Raw genomic sequence first — 24,350 nt, 5'->3', positions numbered from 1 at the left:
AACTACTTTAGACTGTACTGTTTCTACTATAAAGAGTTTGCTATAAAACAGTATGCCACAGTCAGCCGGCAGCAGCCTCATAACATCTCATTCTTACTGCGTCTCTTCATTGCATCATTTTCTGTTGTGCTTGATTCAATCTGGCGTTGCCATGTACAGGAGCATAGTGCAGAGGCCTGCAGCCTAGAAGCAGCAGGCTACACCATCTAGGTTTGCGTGAGCGCACTCTGTGATGTTTGCACAACGACAAAATCGTCTGAGGAGCACTGCTCAGAACGTACCTCTGTCGTTGAGCGTGCACGTTTGTGTACGTAGGTAGTCACACGCATACATGCACATCTACCCTACACAACATGCCCCCCCATATATGTATCCAAACAGTGCAAGGATGGATACTAGAATTTTAAGCCATATTCAAACACCAATACAGCAATATTCAAACGGAAATACTTAATCTGTTTTTTATCTTAGAAAAGCAAAATAATGTTTCCAAATATGGCATAATCATCACATTTCTGATCCTTAGAAAGTCAAACTACTATTGCCATTGCTTACCAGTTCTTCAGAGGTCAAATGCATCAAACGTTCAGCTATCGCAGCACATTGGGCTGAGTCTCTTATATATTCCCCTTGTGTATCTCCCACTACTAGCTCTGGCCAGGTCAGTCCTTCATTCTTCTTAATGAAGGAAATCTCCAAGCTAGAAGTTTAAATGAGAAAAGTAATGTAATATTAAGCAACTATGTAAATTATACAACCAATAGCAAACAGAGGAATCTTCCATAGAAATTACCTTTCAGGTGTCCAGAAGTTGTTTTACCAAATATTGTGTTCATTTTAGTTTTGTATATGATGGGAAATCTATAATCCAAGGGTAAATAATTTAGATTTAATAAACAAACAAGAAAGTACCACTGGGAATAGTATGTCAAATGGCTTGATGAGTAATTCAAAAGAGTAGGACAACCCAGAAAGTACTGTTGTTGGGCAAGTGTGTGGCGTGTTACCAAACGTAAGTAACAGAAACACAAGCAGCACATACCTGAGGTTATTTCATTGGGGAAAGGTGGGGGTGGGTGCATAGAGTTAACTGGAAAGGGCCTATAGCTAAAGGGACCTCTGTGTGTGTGGAGCCAGTTAACTTTATTTTCACAAACTAGTAGCCATGATATATATAGTAATTATTAACCAAAGGTCAGGTAGGTTAAAGCAATGCAAATGTGAATTTTTAAAATACAGATTTTAAAGAAATGAAAAGAAATGTAGGCATTAGAAAGAAATAACTTTGGTAATACAGGAAAAAAAGTTAATATAGTCTCTTTTTAAAAATCTAATTCTGTACATTTAAGCCATTAAACACAAATTCCAAATGCAACATAAAGGGCCTATGAAGGAACCCTGAGATTAGGTCTGATGCGCAGCACGGGGGGAGAGAGAGCTGAGTCAGGGCAGACTGCAGACAGAGGACGGGGCGCTGCCTGTGTGCCTCTTGCACAGGAAGGAAAATCCAAGCACGCTACTCTGGGAGCAGCCCGTGCTGCAGCACAGAGAAAAGTGAGGGTGGCAGCCGTTCCGCAGCAAAGCAGCCTTTTCCATGTGCCACTCTGGCGCACACGTGCCACACTGACCCGTGCCCGGGAACACAACTGCTAACCAACAACCGCAAGAGCACAGTAACAACTATTATCATAATTATCCAATAGAACATGCAAACTTGTCAACTATTCTTTTTCAAGGCTGTTATTATCACTACCCCATGAATTAATTACAGCACTTTAAAATTTTCTGAAACGTATTTGAAGAGACTATACAAATTATCTTTCTTATGTAATATGAGTTCCTATCGTCAGTTTTAAAAATTACCACCACAAACAATAATGCTCAGGCTTAGTTATATTTTCTAAAGAGAAAGCTAATTTTGATAATGATGGTGATGATGATGAATAATGATGATAATAAAATAACAACGGCAGCGTGTATTGACCTAGTGGTTACCATATTCCAGGTGCTGTCTTAAGCACTTTACATGTTTTAACTCACTTACTGCTCACCACAACCAAATAAAGCATGTACTATTAACACTGTTCCACAAGTGAGAAAAAGAAACACTGAGAGGTTAAGAACTTGCCAGGGTCACAAGCTAGTCCAGCTGTCTGGCTCCAAGTCCATGCTCTTCACTACTATACTATGCTGCCTCTCTGCAAAAATGTATGTAAATAACTCCTAATGAACTTTATCCAGTGACCAGACTGTATAAAACTGTACTTAGTCGGTTGCTACCTAAGGAAGTTAGAAAGAGTTCATACAGTCTCAGTTGTAAAAAAACTCTGATCCATCATTAAATGTGCACAACTGCCTCTCTACATTTTAATACGATTATCAAATTCTGCCATCCAAGCCAAAAGGAACGTAAAACCCCATACATAATAAACTGTAGACTAGTTATTCTTCCAACGAGAGAAGGAACATTCTCTGAAAATGAGATACGAGTAATTTAATAAAGTACAGAAAATCGTGTTTTTAAACCAATGATCCCACCTACACATCACTGTAATTACCTTTTGTAACCTAATAATCAAGCACGTCAAATTTAATGGAAAAACAATACTGGTCTATGTTCGTGTATAAAATGCTGAAGCGACCTGCATGTGTCCGCTATCCTCACAGCGCTTTGGTGAGTGACTGCTAAATGGCTTACATTTCACAGTATGTTCGAGCTCATCTGCCATGTGGCAGCGCTACCCTCAAATCTCTCACACACAAAGTATGTTTAAGCAGAATATGAGGAAGTATAAAGTATTTTTAAAAGAATCTTTCAGATAACTGAGTTTTTGAAATAATATATTAAAAAGTATAACTAAGTCATCAAATTTCTCCATTAATAAAATGAATTCAGGATATCTGCTTTTAAGGTTTAAAAAAATTAAACTAAATATGTATTTCTCCCACTCCCAGGATTTAGACTTACACCAAAAACTCACATGGGTCATGCATTAGTAGTTAAGAATTATATGTTAGAGTATAAATATCTTACTTATACCCACTTATGACCAAATTTGACCATTTTTTAAATTAAGTTCCCAAACTACTTATTAATTCATCACTCAATTCAGTCATTACTAGAATGTGATATATAATGAAACAGAATTAATTTTATTAATCCAAATGATCAGGGCATGAAGTACCCGGGACAACAGATTTGCAAAGAGGCACGATAGTGGGGGCAGAAGATTATGGAGTTTTATAAGACCTTTGACCTTTGTTTACCTTTTTAAAAAAAAATACTCCTTTTACTGATGTATAATTTAGAGAGAAATCACAGATTTTAAGTGATTTCTGAGGATTCACTGAGTTTTAAAAATGCACACATCTGTATAACCCAAGGAAGACACTGAACCATCCAGGAAGCTCCCGTGGGTCCTTTTCCAGGCAATCCTCTCACATCTCAGAGGTGACCACTGCTCTGATTTGACACCACAGATCAGTTTTGCCAGTCCTAGAACTCTACATTTGTGGAATCAAACAGTGTGTACTCCTTTGCCTCTGGCTTCTTTCACTCCACATGCTTCTGACATTCATTCATTCATATTGTTGTGTTTATCAGTAGTTCTTTCTTTTTTAATTGCAAGGTAGCATTCGATGGTATGAATACACTACCACGTGTGCTTACTCACTCACTTTTCATGATCACTGAGCTGTTCACACTTTTTGGCTTTTATAAATGAAGTTGGTATGAACATACTTCTACACATCCAAGGAGGGGACTGTTTTATTTTTTAACATGCATTTCATTTCTCTTGCATAAATATCTCCAAGTAGAACATCTGTACAACAAACTATATATTTAACTTGGTAAGAAACTGCTAAACAGTTTGTTAAAGTCATTGTATCATTCCCACTCCTACCAGCAACGGACAAGTTGCTAGTGCTCCACACCCTTGCTAACACTCGATCATGTCAACCTCTTTAGTTTTTGCCACGTAATGGTGTCTCGTCTGGCTTTAATATGTATCCCCTCGTGACTAATAATGATTATTTTTCATTGTGCTTACTAGGCATTTATAGATCTTCTATTGTGACATGTCTCTGTAATTCACTGGACCATTTTAAAAACTGGGTCGTCTTTTACTATGAATTTGTAGTAGGGCTTCTTTATGTATTAAGAACATGAGCCCTACATGTTTGATATAAATCCTGGGAATATCATTTCCCAGGCCACGGTTTGCCTCTGTTCCCTTAGTGGTGTCTTGACAAGAAAAGAAACTCTGTTTTGATGTACAGGAAAGTTTGTTTTGATGCAGCTGAATTTATCATTTATTTTGTGTGTGTGTGTGTCCTGAACACACAATTCACAAAAGAAATGTTATGGCTAATTTACATAAGAAAACATTTATTATCCACAATTTTTAAAGTATGAACCGTTCTACTGGTATTTACACGTATTCCGCATGTATCCTGCACGTGTGCAATGATATTGATAGACAAATACGACATACACAGTTATCACTGCAGCAAAACAGTGAGAACAATGTAAATGTCCAACAACAAAGGGCCAATGGTTTACAATGATTAATGCAGTTGACAGAGAATTCTATGAAGCCATAAAGTAGGATAAAAAAATTATGCATTCTTGGTAGAAAGCTCTCCAAGATTTATTGTGAAAGTCAACAAAAGCAAGCTATAGAACGGTGTGCAGTATGTGTTGAAAACTTTTTGTTAAAAAAAGAAAACACTGGAAGGGCTGGGTTGGAGGGAGACTTATGACTGTATACCCTTTTATATATCTTAAATTTTACAGAATGGTAATGTGTTACCTAATCAACAAATTAAAAGTAGTAGAAAAAATTATCTCTATTAAAAAGTTTAAGTTCAAATTAAAATAACCATTTTCACCTATTAATGATTATTATTGTATCCAGAGCTGGTAATGAAAAGCACTACAATGTAATACAAACGACAACTATAATCAGTATTTTTAATGTTAACTACAATTATGTTCTTTGACATAATAATTCCAATTTTAATCCACCCTAAAAATAACCGGCAATACACACAGACCAATTATAGTATTCACCTCTGAGCTAACTACTGTGGAAAGAATACAAATGATGAAAAATTTTAAATGAAAGTATAAAAAGTACCTATTATTCTCTTTAATTATCCATGTACTGCTTTCATGATCAATAGATGAAAAAAGATTCCCTTCCAAAAGCTTCTGGCCCTTCAGCACGACAGTGACGTGGTCGGGCAGAAACTGTACTTGAACGTCCTCCTTAGCACTGCCTTCCGGAAGCCGCACTGTGGCTGTCAAATCATCTTCAGTCTGTTGCCAGTAATACAGAGGCTCTAATGGGACAGGAAAAATGCATCATGCAATAAAAGCCAGAGAACAGAACATGCAAAATTAGAAGATATGAAAGAATACCTATCTAAAGGAATCTCAGCATATTTTCTAGTGATCTCACAAAAAGTAATTATAAACACACACACACAGATCTCTTTTGGGAATTTTCACTCAAAGAGTTACAGCACCTGCACCTGGCGTCTTCTTCTTCCAGACTTACCTAAGTATTCATAAAATACTAATGATAGCAATCCTTTATCCCCATTCCTTCTCTCCCGGCCACACACACACACACACACACACACACACACACACACACACACACACACACACACACACACACACACACACACGGTGGCTTCCTAGTTCCAAAGAATACCAGATATGACAAAACCACCATCTGAAACTTTCATTGCCGCCTTGCTTTTACCCGTGTTAGAAGCAAGGCAACTCTGTGATACAGGAGACCACTATTATTCGATGGGACATACATCCACGCAAAAATGAAAGATTTATTTTCCTTATACGAGTATTGGCTATTCTACCCCACAACTTTGTTGCCTGAACCCGATTTCTTAGGAAATTCAAAGGCTGTCAGCATACTTTGTCTAAGTTCCCAGTAAAAGAATCCTCCATCTGCCTCCTTCTCTGTCTGCTCGGCCTGCCTCCTAAATAGCCAGCGACTGAAGAATCACCTTTAGACCCATGAGACCATATAACCATGGAACTAAGAAAGTAGGGTCGAAATGTACAGTGAGCATCCATAAGCATTAATCCATCCACCCACGCCCCAGGAAGAAACAGTGCACAGTGGTTAGGAACCAGTGCTCCAGAGTTGACTAGTCCTGGATCAAAATCCTGGCTCAACCATTTATTAATTTTGGTATGCGATTTTATCCCTGAGCTTCATTTTCCTAATCTGCACAACAAGGTGACAGAACATTACATACCCCTAGGATTGTTGCCATTTAAGTAAGTTAACGCATATAAAACATTTAATATCAATCCTGTTACTTAAATGTACTATGAATTCTCACTAAATGTGGGTTATTGTTTTTCTCGTGTTTTTCTGTTTTATGTAAAAACGTTGGTACTAGATATGCTCAGAGACATAGCGTAAGTATGGTGTATCTTTTAAAGGGTCACTTTTATTTTATGTTAAAAAATTAACAGACATGATATTAAAGAAATAAATATAAAATGTGCATTAATTTTCAGGATAAAATTGCTACTTTGGGGTAATTTTTAACCTGCATCATATTCCTTTAAATAGCCTCTCAGATCTTCTCTCCTTTGCCTTTACAACTTTTAATATGAACTCACTGAAAAAAAAATATCTTGAAAGGGTAATAACTATAAGCTCCTTAAGGCAAGTAATTTGTTTTATTCACATTTCTGTCTACCGCAAAAGTTACCAAGGCAACATACGCATAACACTCAATGGGTAACTTCTGCCAGATACGGGATGGGAGGAATCTGTGAGCTTTTAGTATAAATTTAAAAACATGGACGTAACTAAAGGGAAAGGCTCAATTTTTAAATTCTCTCTCCATTCAACGTATACAAACACCTAAATACTTTCCTCAATTTTTGGTTGCTTTGACTGCCTTTGTATGTTTTCAGAGATCACGTTTTAGATCTTTCAAAGAAAGTACTTTCATTTATAAAACTGTAACAATACTAAATAGGCAACAGACAATATGTCTTCTTGAGGTTTACAGAAAATGAGACCAGTATATATATTAGAAAACTGTTTAAAAGGAAACAAGCTATAATTAACAAGCTACTCATATGTTTTTCAAATTATATTTTTCTTTTATCATTGTGAAAAATCCTATGCTAAAATAAACATAGAGTAAATTTCCCAATAGAAATTGGGTACAAGAAATTAAGTTCGGACTGTTTATTAGAAGGAAAACAGAAAAATGGAAGGGATTTGGGGTTTACATTAAAGGGGAAGAAGAGACATAATAAACTCAGGAAGAATTCAAAATACAATGTGAATTGTCAAGAAGAAAAACAACACCTAACCTGATGGTGATTTAAACATGTGTTCCACCTACCTACAAGCTGTCTTGGAACCACGTGGTCCTAGCTTCCAGGCAAAATGGTTCCAAGGATTAAGGCATTACTTTCTTCCTTCACAACTGCTCACCTAAGGAGTTAGGTTCTAAACACCATGTGATCTAGCAACAGGAATAGCTGTTCTGGCTAAGTTCTAGGACAGTTTAACATTACACTTAAAACAGAATAGAAGAATTTATTCCAAAAGGGATCTTAGAAGTAATCTAACAAAAAACATCACATTTGAGAAAACCAGGTTGTTAAGAGGCTGAATAAAAGGCCACCAAGCACAGCTGTTGTATTCTGAGGTGGTATTTATAAGCCTGGGGAAAATATTTTTCAAATATTTATTAATTTATTGTTTTCAAAAATTCATGGTTAGAAAGATACAAATATATAAAAATAGAAAAACAAATTTTTATTTAAATAAGTAAAAAAAGGTAGACTCAAAGAGTAACATGTGTAATTTGTTAAATATTGTGAAATCTCTGTTAAAAGAGTATGCTATTCTTGCCCTGGCTGGTGTGGCTCAGTTGGTTGGTTCATCATCCTATAACCAAAGGGTTGCAGGTTCAATTTCGGGTCAGGGCCCATGCCTAGGTTGCAGTTTGAACACTGGTCGGTTTGATCCCCTGTCCAGGCGCATACAGGAGGCAACCAATCAATGCTTCTCTTGTGCCGATGTTTCTCTCTCCCCCTTCCCCACTCTCTAAGAGCAATGAAAAAAAATATCCTTGGATAAGGATAAAAAATACATATATACATCTACATGTATACATACATATACACTATTCTCTGGCTATAAACTTCAGAAATATGAACAGTAATAAAATGAAAGACAGCATGTATCTATACTGACATACATATATATACATCTCTTGAATTTTTTAAAAGAATATGCATTCTTTGTATATACATGTACTTCTTCTGAAAGCCCTTGTTACTCTTTTCATTCTGAAATCACTGCAAATCTTCACTCATTCAGTCTACATAGAAAACAAGCGGTGATTATGCCCTCAAGGAACTTTCTTTGGAAAGGTGTACACTAATGCACATGAACAGAGTTGAGCTTATTTTAACGATTAATACTTCTAATACTAATATGTCAGTTTTTCAAATGCCAAGAGCAAATTGTCATTATTTACTCTTTTCCAAGTATTTATTAAACACCTAATCAGATAAGCTAGTGTGTGCATGTGTGTGTATATATATTAAACATTTTTGGTAATTATAAAATTATTAAATCAAACCAGTTTCCACTGTTTAGGTGGTATATTTTACAAAGATTATTCTGGGAAATATATTTTAAAAATAATAATTAAGCACTTATCTTGACCTCATAAAATCCATAACATAATTGGGCAGACAAACCAGACTTCAGTAGGTATGCATATACATACCTTTCATTTTATCTGACATGTCTTCATCCTTATTTTCTTCAACATCCTGACCGACTGGAACGGATGTGAAGGACTTGTAGGAAACGATCATCAGACCATTCCCATCGGGCTCGATAGCAGCATAATTTGGCACTGACTTTCCACGGAGAATATCACGCTTAATGATTTCATATTTTTTATTATCTGAAAGAATATTATTTTTGAACATAAATTACAAAAAAAGTACATTATTGAAATTCTGAAAATATTTGTATATTAATTCCAATTAAAATTAAATATTTAAAATGTACTATTAAGAGGAATATTGTCTTTATAGATTAGAAGGATAAAAAAACTGACCACCTAATATCCTGTAAATAAACCCCTTTTTAAAATACTGGATCTAATAAAAATTGTTCTAGATTGTGTTACCCAATGTGGTAACCAGTGATCACAGGTTGTTATTAAATTACAATTAAGTATAATTGGAAATTCACTTCCTTAATTACCCTAGCCACATTTCAAGGGCTCAGCAGCCACCAAAGCTGGCTGCCATCCCGCTGAACAGCACACACGTACAACACGCCCGTCTCTCGGACACTTCTGCAGGACAGCGGTGCTCTGTATCACAGAAGTGACTGCCTGAACCTGAAACATCAGCCTCTGAGGGATCTATCTTTTCCCTGACTACAGTTTGTCTACTTTCCCAGCAAGTGTATGACAGGTATCTTCTGAAAAGAGCCACAAATAGAGGAAAAGGGAAAAGGTGAGGTATAGACTATTTTTCTGCCCATTCTAGCTATTGATAAGGGGTTTTTATTAAAATGAAATATGCTTAAGGTAGAAATGATTTTTATACACACTCAGATATAGATCTATATGCTTACTATAATCAAACATAAATAACTATACTTAGAATTTTTTAGATATAGCTCTGGCTGGGTAGCTTAGTTGGTTAGAGTAACATCCAGACATGCGAAGGTTGCGTGAAGGTCCAGTCTACTGTCAGGGCACATACAAGAAGCAACCAATGAATGCATAAATAAATAGAGCAAGTCAATGTGTCTGCCTGTCTGCCTCTTCCCCCTCCCCTCCCTCCTCCCTCCCTCCCTCCTCACCTCCCCCCGCCTAAAATCAATATTTAAAGAAACCTTTTTTTAAGATATAAACAACTGTATCTTGAAAGTGTCTGGTAAATTTTAACTGAATTTATTCTCTTATGAAAATACATTATTTTCTGCTTTAAAAAGTACTCAAATATTTCAGTTGAGTCCATACCTTTACTTACTCTATTATATTGGGTTCTACTTGTAAGCTTCACCTTGAGTAGTCAAAAATCGTAACTCAATGTCATCTCAGTTATACATATTAATAGAATCTACTCTAAAAATATCAATTAGTTTTTTCTAAATCTTCGCCTACATTCACATATTTATTTCATACATATTTAAGAACAGACTTTTCATATCATAAATGAATTAAAAACTATTCTTCCTACATAGGTATATGCAGGGCAAAGAGTCCTACCTGCCTGTAAAGACCTGAACTAAGACACTACATTTTATAGGGTGACTTTTCCCAACATGTTTGGGACAGAAAATAATAGGTAAGCTTCAAGTGAGTTCCATGGTTAAATAAGTTGGGAATGTCTGGATTAAAATTAAGTTTTCTTTTTTACTCAAAATTTTTAGAAACTTTAACATACTTAATGTGTAATGGGGGTATTGTATGTCCATATTTTAAAACTGTCCCACAAATATAATTTATAAAGTGTTTCACCCAATAGTTTAGAAAAACACTGCTCTGTAATCTTCATATAAAAATAAAGTGAAAACGTAAAACAATCGTATTAGTGATAGGAGGAATGAAACATTAAGGAAAAAATGGAGAAAAGTAAACCACAGAAAGAATGTCTCTACAGTAACAATAACTAAAGCGAGATTGGAGGAGGAACAAGAAAGGGGAGCCTAAATGTCAGGCCGAGGCAACGACACAGATGAAGGGAACAGAGGTGGCAGAGGTAGGCCAGGTGCCACCGTCCTGAGGCACTTTGATGCGAGTTCCTGTGCCTGAGCCAAAGCTGTCACAGAAGCAGGTATCTCAGAAAAAAGAAGGGACATGCAGGACGAATTCACCTCTAAGATGTTCAACAATTTACTTTAAAAAAATAAATCTTTTATTATCTAAAGTAGGGATTTGCACACTACAGCCTGTGTTAAAAAAGAAATTTTAAATTTTTAAATGGTTAAAAAAATCAAAACAATATTTAACTACATGTAAAATTTATACATGAAGTCCTAATGTCAGTGTTCATAAATGAAATACTATCGGAATACAGCTGTACTCATTCACGTATCGTCTGGCTGCTTCGGCACCGTGTGACACAGAGCATACGGTTACCATCCAGCCTTTTACAGAACAAGTTTTCCGGCACCTAATCTGAAGTTTTCAAATACTGTGTTCCTTGAGATGAAACTATTAACACTGGGGAGAAAGACAAACAAATTGTATCAAATATTTCAAAGGAAAAACCTAGGAAATGTATTCAGCTTATTTATAAACTATTCTGATTATATTTATATATGTGTGTGTATACACATGTACCTGTGTATATATATGCATATAGATTCATATATACATATAGTTCATTTTAAAGTAAAAAAGCTCTCTTAGAAAAAAATGCTAATAGCCTTTATCTGATTGTAATCTAGCACCTACAGTGAAGAAATCTTTTTCCATAGAGATCAATGGTAATTTTCTTTTTAAAGACAAGAAATTGTATTTTTTAATGAAATCTTTTTATAAAGATTTATTTATTTATTTATTTATTTTTGTTTGTTTGTTTGTTTATAGGGAGGGAGGGAGAAAGACAGGGAAAGAAACATCAGTGTGTGGCTGCCTCTTGCATGCCCCTGACTGGGGACCTGGCCTGCATGTGTCCTGACGGGGAATCAAATGAGCAACCCTTTGCTTTGCAGACTGGCACTCAGTCCACTAAGCCACACCAGCCAGGGCGAGATCAATGAAAATTTAAGACTGATAAATTAAATGAGTAGGTTAATAAAAACTACTGAGGAAAATAACTAGTCATGGAAACAAGATCCCTTAGTGCTCAACCACAGTACAAAACCACCTGATGAGTCAGGAGGAGCTACGCACTGGCACAGAGCAAGGCCATGCCACTAAAGGAATCCTAATTAATTTGTTTAAAGTAATTTTTAATGTCCAACTCAGAAGCTTGACAGACAGTTTCAAACAGACTAAAAGTCAGGACTTCCCTACACATGGAAGCACTTTGCATTAAAAAAACTAAGTGGGTAAAAACAAATGGCAAAGTTCAATTAGACTGAAAAGAAATCATCGTTGTGATTTAATGAAATAAATGTATTCATTTCCATCTAGGCAGTTATATTTAATTTATATTTTAATTACACTGTGAATTATAATTAAATTACAATTAGCTTTCTATACAGGGTGGGGCAAAAGTTGGTTTATAGTTCTGAGTACGTGAAACAGTTTATTCTGGTATAAGTTATCAATTATTGTATGATTGCCCATATAAACAACTGTAAACTGACTTTTGCCCCACCTTGTACATATGAACTCCTGTGTATACATGTATATGTGTACATATACATAGATATTCTTGTATACATTAAAAAATACACTTTTAACTTCTTTTAAAATTATGTAATGTCTCCTTTTATACAAAAAGGTGTAGACTGGGGAAGCACATTATTAATTTTTTTATAACCCATACCTCAGGAGAAATCATCTATAGATATTCATTCCACTGGATGGAAGGAAGATACCAGAGTCGTAACCCAATACCCAAGAAAAAGCAAACACTATTTATAGGAACAGCTCTGTATTTCAAAGCTATTAAGTTATGGTAACCACTACAGAGGGATTCAGAGTATGTTATGCTTACCTTTATTTTTCTTACTGATAGTGACCCACTCCAAGGAAACAAAGAAACCACTTCCTTTCATGTCTAATTCTTCTTTCTCTACTCGAAGAAGCAGGGTAGCTATTGAATGTTCTTCAGCTTTCAGCAATGAGATACTATGAACTATAATGAAAGGATTACCTAGCTCTTCATTAAACATAATCTGGGGGGAAAAAGATGACACGCACGAAAATGTATATATTGCATGAACGTATAAAGCAGAGGGAATACATAGAATTTTGACAATCCAACAATTGTTTTGGATACTACTTATTACAAGGAATACAAAATTTTAAAAAAGCCTTTAAAGATTGCACATTTAAATACAATTCCTTGAAGAACTTTTTTGTTTAACAGAGAAAACTGATTCAGTACCCTTGGCTTGAAAACAAAGAAAACAACAGGCCATTCGAACAGCATCTAAAGGAGAAAGAGAACTAAAAGCAGTGTCCTAGAAATGAATTACCAGGTGACCACAGTGTTCTGTACAAAAGGAGAGAATGTGAGCAGGCTACTACTACTCATTCCTCCATCTCTTCCCGTCTCACAGATGACTTATTTCTGCTTTCTTCCTTTAGTTTCTGGATACAATGCATGCGTGTGTATGTTATTTTTCCTATTATTTTTATCCTATTTTCATTTTTAGTTTGTCTCTCTGTGTTTTCTAAAAGTTTACAGAGTGAGAGTCAAAGGCATTGGAAAATAAATCAATAAAACTTTCTTATTTCTCAAAAACAAAGGAATCCATTTAAACAGTATTATTCAACCAACTCCATTTAGAATGTAATACTGAATTTGCTTATGAAAAAGAATATAAGCATCATATGGATACACACAAAATCTTATCAAATTCTTTTTTGTACTACAAACACATAATCTAAAAGACATTTTTATTAGAGTAAATACTAAATAGAAGTTTTAGATGGATTTCTAAACATGATTTTCAAATAAATAAAAAAAATAATTGGAAAAAACACCTGAGAATTAGCTCCTTAAGGAAAAAAAAAAAAAAAGGCACCAAAACCTGTATCTGGAATCCCATCACACGTGTTCCTACTTGAAACCCTTATAAAGAAAAGTGTGCCTTAATGTCATCAATTTCCTATTTATTTGAGCAACTCTATCAAAATTATTCAAATAGAAGACCTTTGGAATCCACTCTAAAGTCTTCCATAAATAGAAATACAACAACAACAAAATCTTCAAATACTCAAAACAGAGATGATAAAGACAGGTTTTTAGTTGGTTGGCTGGGTTTTGCTTATGTTTGGGGGACTAGGGGAGACAAAAGGGAAAAAGGAAAGCTAGTGAGTTTCGCCAGGTACTAGTAGACAGTTTATTATTTTCTCCTCTTTATTTCTCCTGTGCACAAAAGGGACTGGAAGGAGACCAGAGAGGCCCAGCAACTCAACTATGATATACTTAATGTACAGCATCCCATCATATTAGAGGCAAAATATTTGGAGAGCAGACAGCATACCTGTCTTATTTCTTTCTATACTTCGGTCATCACCACCAGGCTTTCCTGGCACCTTAGGCACTACTGCACCCCCAACCACTCCCAACTTTAGCTTCCTCTTTGTTATACCGAATCCACTAAAGTCCTAAAACTCTCCCATATTGTTTCCTTTAAAGCAATGCTATTCCATGGTATCCTTCCCACTCAGTTAATGTCCAAGTCCCATTTCTCTCCCACCCCCTCCAACCTCCAGTCAAAACTATTACTAACTGAAAACATCTCAGAGGTGCGTATTTCATTACAGCAATGCATACTGAAGAGGAAGTAGACAGAAATTTTTAATTGATTTTATAAATATTATTGAAGGCCTAATATGTGCCAAGAGAATATACACAGCAGAAATCAAATGAATTATAAACCAATATGAATTTCCTTTCTAGCTAAATGTGCAGCGTCATTTTAAGCTGAAGGTCTTTCTCTTCCTGCTCAAAACCAACAGAATCAATACAGCTTCACAACAGATAAATTCTCATTCGTGTATTTCCTGCCCGTCATCCTCCAAACTCCTTCCACTGTTTCAGGTAATTGTGTACATACCACCATGTCTCAGTGGAGAAAAAAAAAAGAAAAGGAAATAGAAAGTTATTATAGGAGGCCAGAGCATAAAACGTCACAAGGTCCAATGAAAATTTGAAAATGTGACTGCAAAAGCCTGCAAAGGCCCTGGTAAATAGGATATTATCGCTCTGGTCATATATATATTTTTTGGTTTATTTTTTTGAACATAATGCAATTTGATATTATACATAATTCAATTTTGATTAATATAACTTAGTAAGAAAAGTAAACCCTTTTGTTATAAGGCCTTTTTGATTTTTCTCAAGAATTAAAGCCTTGATAAGTATCTGTTGGTCTGATAAAAAATATTTTATAAGGCATAAATATGTTAAGTTTGTATCTCTTTTTCTACCCAGATCTAAAGACCTGCTGAAACTTAGACAGTCATAATATCACAACACTCTTTTTAGTATAACTCAGTGTCCATCTTTTCCACTTTCATATGGCCCTAGAGAAATTAATTACCTATTTATTACTATTAAAATCCTAACCTGCTCCTCAGATTTAAATCTGTTACATTGTATTAAGAAAAGTGAAGTAAAAATGGCATCTTAGCAATTGGTACGCTCCTGCATTTACTCTGTAGTGTATTCTTCTCAGTAGGGAGCACTCTGGTAAACGTACGGGACAGCTGACAGAGTGGGGCAATGGGGGCGTGCTAGACCTATACCAGCAAATATCACAGCAGTCGAGGAGAAAAGATAAGCCAATGTAATTTTCTGGCCAACTCTTCTTCAAGAAGAAGGCAATGTCAGTGTTTAGTGTACTGCTTTACATCTATAAAACACTCAATAAATATTTGCTGAACAGTGAATGTACTTCTTGACAACTGAATTGACCCCAGGTCAAAACAGGAATGGTTAACATATCAGTTTTATAAAAGACATATATTTTATAATTTAATTAAAGAGATATTCAAAACATTATATATAATCAAAACCAAAAAGTCACACATAAACTGTCCCTAAAAAGTGTTATGTCAAAATCATTAACGTCCTTACTTTATGTATACTTTCCAGCCTCTGCATAAACCTACAAATAAAAAAAAATCCCAAATATCTCACCTCCCATTTTTCAGAAGCACTATTTCCACGTTCACCTGTTTCAATGAGATACAACCTTCCAGTTCCATCTGACAAGGTAACCCAAGTAGAAGACGTGAAGTGGACAGATGCACAAAGCCGACTGTCGTATGCTGTCACATCTGTAGGAAGTCGAAATACCTCTCGTGGTTTTCCTAAGGCAGTGTCCTAACAAGAAGGCAAATATTACAAACGAATCTCTCCATCTCCTTGGTAAATACACACGTAGGATATCTGCAGTAAGGCAGTTACTCTCCTCTTCAAGAGAAGGTATCAAACTGCCCACCCCTGGAGTGGGAGCTGTACTGCCGACCCACTTCTAATAAAAAATGGCAGAAGTAACAGTTACTTCTCAGGCCAGATCATAAACGTCTTCATCTATTTTGCTTTCCCTCTTGGACAGCACATGGTAGACCCACAGAGGGAAGAAGTGAGGGCCCTTGACAATAGTCAGCGTCCTGTGAGCGAATCCTCTCGAGACTGCATCCTTCAGCCCTAGCTAAACTTTCAGTGCGGTCCTGGCTGACATCTTTCTTAACTACGATTCCTTGAGAAAACTTGAGATAGAACCAGCTAAGCCACTCTCTAATTTCTGACCCACAGAAACTGTAAGATGACAAATGCTTGTTGTTTCGAGTCACTAAGCTTTCTTATTAAAAAATAGTTAACATACAATATTATATTAACTGCAGGTGTACAGCATAATTATGCAACATTTATATATACCTAATGATGGGATCACCATGGTAAGTCACTACATTTTGAAGAAAATTGTTGCACAGAAGTAGATAACTAATACACTGCAGTAATCTAGTCTTTATGCTTAAGTTTAGAGTAAATAATCAGCATTTTAAATAGAAACACCACATCATGTTCTAAATGCCTACATGGACAACCTGCAGTATGGAAACACCACATGTAGACTGTTAACTTAGGCTTTTGTTACCATATTTTTATTGTGTCCATGTCCTCGTAATTTAAACCTGTAAGATGACCTGCATCATTAAAATATTCTACAAGAAAATACAGTAAAAGGCATACATTTCAGAAAATAAACTTCCTCACACATTGTGTTCCGTAATTTTTTGTTTAGTTTTCAGTTAAGTTTTTCCTACAGCACAAAAATGATACTTGATTCATACATTTCACTCCCTGCTCCTAGAACTGTTTAGATCAGTGTAATTATTAATATGATTTAAGTAAAATATATTCAATATCCTCACTAGCCTCAAGTTTTTTAGTTACCTATTGTTTCTAAAGCATACAATTTACTGTTTTTTGAAACAGCACCTTTTCTTCTTTCTGTATTCATATTTTAGTGATTCATATAACAATGAATTAAATAATTTGATGACAAACACAGCTGGCATAAAGGTTTTGTTTTTATTTTAATTTAATTTTAAATTATTTTATTGTTGGTCAAGTAGTTGTCTGCATTTACCCATCACCACTCCCCCTACCCTAGCCATCCCCACCTCCCTCCCCAGCTTCCACCTCGCCTTGGTGTTGTCCATGTGTCCTTTACAGTTGCTCCTGAAAACCCTTCCCTGCTTCCCCCCATTATTCCCTCCCACCTCCCCTCTGGTTATTGTCAGATTGTTCTTAATGTCAATGTCTCTGGTTATATTTTGCTTGCTTGTTTTATTAGGTTCCACTTAAAGGTGAGATCATATGGTATTTGTCCCTCACTGCCTGGCTTATTTCACTTAACATAATGCTCTCCAGTTCCATCCATGCTGTTACAAAGGGTAGGAGCTCCTTCTTTCTCTCTGCTGTGTAGTACTCCATTATGTAAATGTACCATATTTTTTTTATCCATTTATTTACTGATGGGCACTTAGGTTGCTTCCAGCACTTGGCTATTGTAAATTGTGCTTCTATGAACATTGGGGTGCATAGGTTCTTCTGCATTGGTGTTTCTGTGTTCTTAGGGTATAATCCCAGCAGTGGAATTGCTGGGTCAAAAGGCAGTTCCATTTTTAGTTTTCTGAGGTGGCATAAAGTTTTCAGAATGACCAATCCTCACCTCAAATCACCTAATAAAAGCCCAACCTAACCATGGCTGAGTAACTCAACAGGTTGGAGCGTCATCCCAATTTGCTAAGGTTGCAGGTTCCATCCCTGGTCAGGGCACATCCGAGAATCAACCAGTAAATGCACTGATAAGTGAAACAGCAAGAAAATCTCTCCCTCTCTCTCTTTCTCTAACCCCCCTCCTTCCCTCTCCCCTTCCTTCTCTCACTCTTAATATCAACTAAACATATTTTTTAAAAAGCCCAATCCTGTAAGTCCTTTCTCACATCCTCTTACTGAGACCCTCTGTGGTTCCCCGGGTGTGCATTCTCCTTTCAGGCAAAAAATTATAAATCCAAATCAGTGTTAAGTATACCCAAGTGGATTTATATACTGACATAAAAAGATCTCCAAGATGATAACTGAAAGAAAAAGATGCAGAACATGTACAGTACAAATCCAAATATGTTAAAATAAACAAATGTTGTGATTTGACAGCACAGAGTAAGGTGCTGGTCTATTCATAGTGTTTACCAGTAGAAGAAAAAATCAAGATTGGATTGAAACTGGTGGTAGGGAATAATGAGGTTAAGAGAGAATTTTCCCTTTTTGCTTCAAATAACATTACTTGACTATTTTTTTCCACTGAGCAATTTATGTGTCATATACATAATTTAAAGTTATTAATAAATAAAATGGGACTTTTCCTTTCAAAACAGTTGTTTAAAAGTAAAGCTTTTTAGTGATCTCCACGCATACCCTTCACTGCAGCTAACCTAGGGAACCCTCATCTGGAAGAACACAGGGCCAAAATTGTTAAGCCACTATTCTTCATTTTATACATAATTACAAAGGTTATTTTAAGTCATTTTGTTTTAAATACAAGGTTACACATAACTAAGATAGAAGTCTACCAGATAAATTAGGCCAATGTCCAACAGAATGATTAAGATATTCAGGCATGTAAATGTGAAGCCAAATTAATTAAATTAAAATACAAAAAAAGATAAAGTATATCCCATAAGTCAAACTATAGTTTACGTGAAAGCAATCTGAATATTCCTGATTTTTAAAATCTATTTCTCAAAGGGTACATCTTAATTTTTAAGTGGACTGTACACAATAAAATATTTTCTTCTGTAAAACTTAAAGAGTATTGAATTATTTTTTAATAACCTCCACTGACAATTTTACCAAGCGTTCTCATGGTATAACACTTTATGTAACTGGCATCTATAATGTCCTGGTACCACCTGGTCATTTTCTTCTAGACAAAAAAATGTTAATGTAACTATGTTCACGGTTGTTGAAAATCATTCTGAGGTAACATTTCACAGCAGAATTGCAAAAGTATTAAAATTTCACTGATAAATGAAACACCTACTGAACGACTACAATGCAAAAGCATGGTATTAAATAAAATATGCTTTGACTTTTTACCATCTTATTTAATTATTACCAAACCATATGAAGTTGAAATTATTACCCCCATCTTAAGAACATAAAGAGCTCGGTTTCAAAAAGATTAAATAAGATGCCTGGGACTCTACTCCTAGAAATGACAGGGCCCAAATTTAAATCCGGATCCACTCCACTCCAAAGGCTGACGTTCTTCCTGTGCTCCACACTGTCTGGAGCCACTTCCTTCCCACGCTGTCCTAAACAAATGACCCCCCAGATCTCACTGCCATTTCCGGAACACCCCCCTCCAAAATCCCTCACTCTGAATACAGCTACTCCATTCAGGTTTTTTACGCTAATATATATTACTACGGTATTTTAATTCAATTTTAAGTCAATACAACATAATAAAAATTGTCTACATATTCTATATAAATAACACCATGAACAAAGTGTTAATGCATAAACTGTATATATTTATGAAAACAATCTCTGAACAGGAGTTTAGGGGGTTCTTAATCTCATCTACAAGGAGACAAGTTCTGAACTTACAAAGCATTTTTCTAACATTAACAGGATTACTCAATAACACTTTCTGAGAAATCTGAGAAATCCATTTCTCAAAGGGTAGATTTTAATTTTTAAATGTACTATATGCAATAAAATATTTTCTTCTGTAAATCTTAAAGTATTATTTCAGTTAAAAAAATGATGAACCAAAATTAAGTAAGAATATCATCTACTAGTATTACTAGACACTGACATTTCAAATGTTGCCCTTTTAAAAGGAAGTGATCTTTTTCTGGGGAAAAGCTTTCATCACTAATAACTTTTAACTTTAAAAATATCTTCCTTTTTTTTGCTAAAGCTTTAAGAAAAGGTGTTTTTAATTAATTGCTGTCTGAGTAATGTCTCTATGTAACATAAAACTTTCAAGAATGCATTAAGCAGACAGTTCCAAGAACTTACTCCTCCTTTTATTTTTTACTTTAACTAGGAAAATAAATTGGCTCCACATTAATAAACTCAACCATAGAAAACATGCTGAGACTCAGGTCTAGAGATGAATACACTGATACTGGTAAACACTTGGGCTGGACTAACCTGTGACTGACTCCAAGACATAGCCTCACAAATGCACTCTTATAAATGGAGCCCAGTAACTCTCCCTGGATCTTTAGGTGGAATTTAAAGACACACCACAAGATGACACTGGTCTTAGTAGCAGAAACTAGTTTTTCAGGTGAGTGGGGAAAAAAACAATGACAGATTTACCTTCCTAAATATTAAAGAAATAAACATTACTTTAAAATAAGCTGTAATACCATAATAAAATGATAAAAACTAAATTTTAAACATACTTGTTTTTTGCTTTCCTGAGCATTTTTTACTTCTTGAGTATACTCCCTCCCAATTGGGATTTCTCTAAAATTATAAATCCACAAATTTAACTGACTTGGAAGTAAAATGCCTCTATAAATCTGTGTTGAAATGCCGCCACCTGCTGGCTCCTGACAAAATCCAAACAATCTGTGAACTTCCTTGGGCCCTTACAGCCATCACTTTAACCACAATAATGTTTTGCCTACATTTAACAGGTGGGTATTTGTACACCAGCCACTGGAAAAGAGCCTCTTTGGGATTTGAGCATGTGTGTCTTTGACTCAAAAACAAAACAAAACAAAACAAAACAGACAATAAAAGGGATGTTATAACTGTTTTCTGCTATAAAAAAAGCCAATGTATAGTTCAATGTTCAATACTCTCCACCTGTCCCCTTCACAGAACTTCAAAGAGCAGGTAGACATCCTTTGTTGCTGATCGGAAAAATAATAAGAAATAAGTGTGGTATTCTTCTGTATCACAGGTGCAAGTTTCTCAAAACGTGATTACTAAAACACAAGCAAAACCATCTGAAGTGCTTGATAAAACGCACATTCCCAGACCATGACCGTCCCTGACAAACTGAACCAAAACATATGGAGACAATAACCTGAAATTAGCTTTTGTTTTGATCAGTTACTCCCAGTGATTCTGATGTGCAATACAGTTTAAAAGACAAAGATAAACTGAATTAAACAGAAAACTAAAACAACCTCAAATGCGGTTCTTTAAAAATCAAGTAATAATAATACCTTCTAAAGTTTGATTAAGGAAAAATAGAGGGTGGAAAGAATCCTAAGAGCATAATACATATAACTTTACAGAAACAAATTTGAAAACTGGGAGGAAATGGATGATTTTCCCTAGCAAAAAAAAAAAAAAAAAAAAAAAAAAAAAAAACCCCACAAAAAAGTTACCTAAGAAACAGTATGACTAAACCAATGACTGTAGAACAAATTGGGTGGTGATGAGAGAACTACTACCGCGGAAAAAGGACAACAGGATGTACAAGAGGTCCAAAAATAATCTTCTAAATATAAAAAATATATCTTTTCAGTTTTACACTATTCCAGTGCTAGAAAGCTCTCCAACTCATTTAAGGGAAGCCAGCAAAACAGATATCAAAACAAAACAGAAGAACACAAAAAACTACTATAACTTGTGAAAATAAATACAAATATTCTTAAGTAAAATGTCAGGTAATAGACTCCAACAATGTACCCGAATAGTAATATACTCTTATCAATGGAGGGTTACTCTAGGAAATTAAGGAACTGAACAATGTCGTCAATCTGAATCACCACACTGATAAACTGAAAGGCACGTGACCATTAACAACAGGTGAGTGCAGGGAAGGCGGGTGATAAAATTCAGCAGCCATTCATAATACAAACATGAAATGAAAATGAAGGAAACATTAGAACAATAAAAGCTTTTTCTCAAACCCCACAGTAAGTATTTGCCTACGTAAATTGAAAGTCCATTACAATTAAAATCATGTACTGAACAGGGATATGTGCAAACCCCATTACTATCCAGCACCGTCTCAACACCCTATCTAGTAGCAGCAGGAAGATAAAAATGAAATGACAGCGGGTTGTTATTTCCATTTTCATAAACACTGGAAAAGGAGAGATAAAGCCAGCTCCTTTTATTGATGATGTAATTGTGTATTCTAAAAACCTAAATGGGAATAGGTAAAAAATTAATAAATTATGAAATAAGGTGACCGTTTATAATAGTCAATAAGCACCTAGAAAATACAGAATAGCTATATTCTATTAACAGATGAAGAAATTATAAAATACGTCAGAATAAATTTAATGAAATGAGCATAAGGGAGAACTAAAAATCCTACTAAAGGACATAAAACAAGATGTAAATAAATGGGACAGACCATGTTTTTTGGAGGAAAAAAGACACAAAACCAATTCTCCCAAAATCAATTTAAATTTCCCACACTAGCAAAAAACTGAGATTTTTTTCTATTAAAAGTTTAAACCAGGCAGAATCTGGCCAGCAGTCCCAACTAACTAAGCACAAAGATCAAGAACACTACTTAAAGAAAATAGAGGATTTTGTGAATTCCCACATATTAAAAGATTAAACGACCACAGAATCTTCTCTTTTACTTGGATCCCGGAGCGCCAGGATCAGGCCTTACACCTCTGCGGCAAGAAACCAAAAGGCTCTGTAGGGACACCACCAGCCCAGGAGGTGACACTTACAAAATGAACATTCCGGGTAGGGGATCCTCACTCAAACACACGTGTCACTATCAGTTGCAAAAAAAGATACATGGTACGTCTTTTACGTAGAGGACCGAATAAACTATTTTTAGAATGTACATTATGTCCTTCCAACTAAATAATTCATGGACTTTATAATTCGATTGCTAAACAGAGAATACCATTGAAGGGTGAAAAGAGTTCAGGTATGAACGTAATTCAGAACTAGGAAGGAAGGCGACTTGCAGGAACTTTCCCAGAAGTCATTCATTCTAAATTATAGTTTCCTTATTGCTCACTACTGAAACTTTTTCAAAAACCTTTTATTATTATCAGAAGCTAAACAAATTTAAATGTATATTATATCATGGAAAAGCACAGATTGCTTTGAACATGTATGAACATGTACCTAAAGAGGTTATTTCAATGTCAAGTTCAAATTGGGGACAAGATGGAAGGAAGCAGTTCAAATTCTACTATAAATTAATAATGTGGAAGGAACTTTATTGTGTACACTGCAGCATTGCCAGTGCCTACAGCAACGCATAATATATAAGTAGGCATGCAAAAAATATTCTGAATGTTGAGTGAATACTATATATGCATGTATATATAAATATACTATATATGAACTGAAATAGACTTATAAAAGTCAATATTCTTAAGAAAATTTTGAGACTTCAGATTTGCCTTCCTAAACAAACAAAACATAACAGAACTTTAAAAACATAAGAGCCCTTAACTCTAAGAGATACAATAAAATGCAAACTATGCCCTGGCTGGTGTGGCTCAGTGGACTGAGCCCTGGCCCGTGAACGAAAAGGTCACTGGTTCACTTCCTCACTGGTCTGGTTCCCAGTCAAGGCACATGCATGGGTTGTGGGCCAGATGCCCAGTTGAGGGCGAGGCAACCAAGTGATGTATCTATTGCACATCGAGTTTCTCTCTCTCTTTCTCCCTCCCTTTCTCTCTCTCTAAAAGTAAATAAATCTTTTTTTAAAAATGTAAACTATGCACAGCCAGAGTATGGACATGCATGACCATGTATGCATAATGTAACACACATGCACGTTATGGGCATTTGGCTTGTCTGTACACACGATCCAAAGTATACAGTGCATAGAGAGTGTACGCGTATATAGTGTCCTAAGTGAGTCCACTGACAGGCAAAGGCAGGCCAAACTATGTAAGGAACTATGACGAGTTACTCTACAGTGTCCATAGAAATTAGAGAGTAGGTTAGAAAAAGGAATGAAAAGCATCTTAGTCTTTACTCTATGTCGAATCAGCTACCTTAATAAAACTAGAGTACAGCTGACCCTTGAACAACACATTTGAACTGCGTGGGTCCATTTATACATGGATGTTTTCAATAGATCCCTGTGCTGTTTGCGATCAGCTTGGGAGTCTGTGAATGTGGAAGGCCAACT

General features: G+C 35.5%; 1 protein-coding gene across 1 annotated transcript in view; it reads right to left on the bottom strand.

Moving 5' to 3' along the window:
* NUDCD1 (NudC domain containing 1) overlaps positions 1-24,350 on the bottom strand; it is a 55,753-nt gene that overhangs the window by 19,981 nt on the left and 11,422 nt on the right. Inside the window, exons 3-7 of the mRNA XM_024572172.4 lie at positions 15,878-16,063; positions 12,719-12,899; positions 8,809-8,991; positions 5,142-5,346; positions 556-700 (exon numbers count right to left, since the gene is read on the bottom strand). Of these exons, the coding sequence (XP_024427940.2) occupies positions 556-700; positions 5,142-5,346; positions 8,809-8,991; positions 12,719-12,899; positions 15,878-16,063 (900 nt within the window). The remainder of the gene's footprint in view (positions 1-555; positions 701-5,141; positions 5,347-8,808; positions 8,992-12,718; positions 12,900-15,877; positions 16,064-24,350) is intronic.

This window comes from Desmodus rotundus, chromosome 8 (genome assembly GCF_022682495.2).
Source record: "Desmodus rotundus isolate HL8 chromosome 8, HLdesRot8A.1, whole genome shotgun sequence".
Classification (NCBI taxonomy): domain Eukaryota; kingdom Metazoa; phylum Chordata; class Mammalia; order Chiroptera; family Phyllostomidae; genus Desmodus; species Desmodus rotundus.
This window is presented reverse-complemented; position numbering and strand designations above follow the sequence as displayed.